This window comes from Olea europaea, unplaced genomic scaffold (assembly GCF_002742605.1).
Source record: "Olea europaea var. sylvestris unplaced genomic scaffold, O_europaea_v1 scaffold4679, whole genome shotgun sequence".
Classification (NCBI taxonomy): domain Eukaryota; kingdom Viridiplantae; phylum Streptophyta; class Magnoliopsida; order Lamiales; family Oleaceae; genus Olea; species Olea europaea.
The window spans coordinates 16,695-19,804 of record NW_019262991.1 but is presented as its reverse complement, the minus strand read 5'-3'; the positions used below and the strand labels follow the sequence as shown (position 1 = coordinate 19,804).

The 3,110-nt window shown below is 34.5% G+C and overlaps 1 protein-coding gene across 1 annotated transcript; it reads left to right on the top strand.

The window, feature by feature from the left end:
• Positions 1-202: 202 nt before the first annotated feature.
• Positions 203-1,152, top strand: LOC111388209 (ferredoxin-dependent glutamate synthase-like; the record flags this gene model as incomplete). The annotated part of the gene is made up of 2 exons (XM_023012894.1): positions 203-368; positions 1,042-1,152. Coding segments are annotated over 2 exons (277 nt in total), but the record flags the coding sequence as incomplete, so codon positions are not given.
• Positions 1,153-3,110: the final 1,958 nt, after the last annotated feature.

The following is a 3,110-nucleotide window of genomic DNA, read 5'->3' as shown; positions in this document are numbered from 1 at the left end:
TTTTGCCAAACTTCCCTTTGGAGGATTTAATAAATGATTGAAAATCCCAAAGAATAAGATAATAGTGTTCAATGAATTAATGTCCATTCCCTAGAAATAGAACTTCGTGAAGAGACTTTGGATGCGTGCTGATATCAGTTTGTGAGCAGATTTTGATTGCATAATTTGCACACATTACTACAAATATTTAAATATAACACAGTGACCTCTTTTCTGTCTTTGTTTTTTCTCATAGTCACATCCTTATCTTATTTCCTGTCATTTTTCACAGTGATGGGAAAACAGTTGGAGCTTGTCTGGACCGTAATGGACTTCGCCCTGCTAGATATTGGCGGACAGTAGACAATGTTGTCTATGTTGCATCTGAGGTGTGTCTATTTCTCTATGTTGCAGACCCTTCTCTAGGATTTAACTTTTCTAGAAAGCACAGTAAACTCCTTTGATACCGTGGAAGGCTGAATGTCCTTATCATGAATAATGTTGACATTGGGCTTGTATGGTGTGAAAGATTTAGAGAGAGCACAGCCTCCTTGTATAAGCTTACAATTTGAGCCGGGACTCCAATCTTCAAGGTCATGCTCGGTATTAACAAATTGGCTGAAGCTCAACACAAACTCAATTGGAGTTTGAAGTCAAACCATAGCTCTACTTCATTCACTGCGTATGGTGCGATAGAGGAAGACCTTTTGGATATGAAGCATTAACCATGAAGTTAGAAAACCTTTTATAGAAATCAGTTTTATCTGGATTAAGAATCTTATGCCAGTGTTTGAAAAAATTTTTGATTTCTCATAAGAAGCTGGTGGTGTTTGGAAATGGATATTTGCTGATGAATTGAAACCTGCGTTGCAAGATAGTTCGATAAAATATCTGTAATATTATTTGACATTTTCTACGTAACAGGACTTAATATGTGTTATCTTTCTTGAACCGCCTAGTCCGAAAACTACTCATCAAATTATGACTAGTTTTTCTTCTTAATTATGCTTATGTTCATAGATAAAATGATATCCTAATTGTAATTATCTTGTTCTTTTCTAGGTTGGCGTCCTACCAACGGATGATTCCAAAGTCATAATGAAAGGACGGTTAGGTCCTGGAATGATGATAACTGTCGATCTACCCAGTGGTCAGGTTTGTGCAGAGATCTAATCATTAATTTTGATTCCTTTGGGATTAAATCGTTGGCATTGGCGACTCTGATAACGATTATGGAACAATGAACCTCATATCTGCTCATTGAACTACTATGTTGACTTTTCAGATATATCTTCCGTATCTTTCTATGATTTGCTACATTTTCACAATACTATTTAAAATGTCAGTCCAATATCCCAAAAGTCAATATATTTTCTGGATGTTTAGATGGTGTTACAAATTTTTGAGGAAACATGCATTTTATAATGTACGTCTAGGCTTCGATAAGGTCAAATATTTGAATCATACATTNGACAGATTTTTTGTACCAATTAATGGTGCTTTTTGAGATAACAAATAGCTGTGAATGAATCTTCTATATATAATATTGCTATATTCGCATTGGTGATGATTTTCATAAATTGATTCTCTCCCTAATCCATTAGAGTACAGAACACTGGATTCCTTTTTGCATGAAGTTGTTTATTATTTTTGCAATTTTGTTAATTAGAATTTCAACACTTTAATGTCTGGGAAATAATTTTATGTAACTTCAAGAGTTATATTTATTTGATATGCTTGATGATTGGCTAACTTTTCCATTATAATACCGTGTAATAAAATTGCCAAGCCATGTCAGAGAGTCAATTAATCACTATAGGTAATGTATAATTAAACCTTCCACCAGCTTCTTCCTGCGTTTCAATGAATGTATTTATGAGAATTCCAATTGCAAACGGGTTTCTAATTTACTAAATGATGCCAGAGTTCTTGAGATTGGATCACTAAACAATCACATGTTGAGAGACAAAGGTTGCATAGTAGACTAAACTACTATAACCTATGGTTATATTTTTCAAGTTATGATATATTGAGAGATTTATCATAGAAATGAAAATGTAAAGAAGTTATGATGCATTAACGGTTATAATTGTCACCTGGTGGTACTGTTGACAAAATATTGACATATAGCAAATATTGATGGCATTTTTGTATAATTTTTTATTATTCTTTTCTATCACAGGTCAAGCATTCTCTACTCTTAAGCAAACTGACTTCAGTGATTATGAGGATTTAGTCAAGACCTAGGAAGAGGGTCAGTGTTTGAAAAAATGGAACCGTTAAGATTCTCGGTTTAAATTTGGGTCAAAAAATTTGAAACGATAACTTTGAGTTCAGATGATAGCAGTATCAGGAGTACAAGTGGTCTGTTGCTGGAGGTGCTGTGATTTTTATGGAAAACTGTGGTTTTGATATTCCTATATGGATGAGGTGGAAATATTTCTGACAATTGAGAGAAATTGATGCAATCAAAAATTATTGTTTAAGAACGCATGAGATGGACACAATGCATGATGGCACTAGATTGGAGTCTTCGAAGTTGGGAAGAGTGTTTACTTGATGTAAGGAGATGAAGATGGGGAAACTGGAAGCATAATGTTTATTGTATGGTCCACCTCATCAGAAAGCTTAAGCTACTAGAGAAAGGATAGGTTTACTTATTTAAGATAGTCTTCAACATGACCACTCGTGTGCAGTCTACATTCATTTTTTATCAAAGCCCTATTAGATGCACAATTTTCATAGATGGGTGCTCTACTTAGATGCCACGGTAAACCTCTTTTTTCTAAAAGCTTAAGCTATTGGAGAGCAGACATGTTTATTTATATATAGCCTTCACAACAGAGATATTGGTCTACTTCCCTAAGATTCTCAATGCAAGCAGTGTCGAACTAGTGCTTTTATCAATAACCAGATGCACAAAGTGAACCCTGTTTCCTGGAATGAAGTCTACCAGAAGTAATATAATCTTATAGATGAAACTCATCTCAAATCCAAACAGGTGTGGAGTGTCTCACAGGGACGCCGGAGATGGTCAATTTCTTCTCTTAATAAGAATTAAGAAATAATATTGCCTTATTTTTAGTCCTACATGAGGTGCTCAAGAGTTCATTGTCAAAATTAAGTGTGGG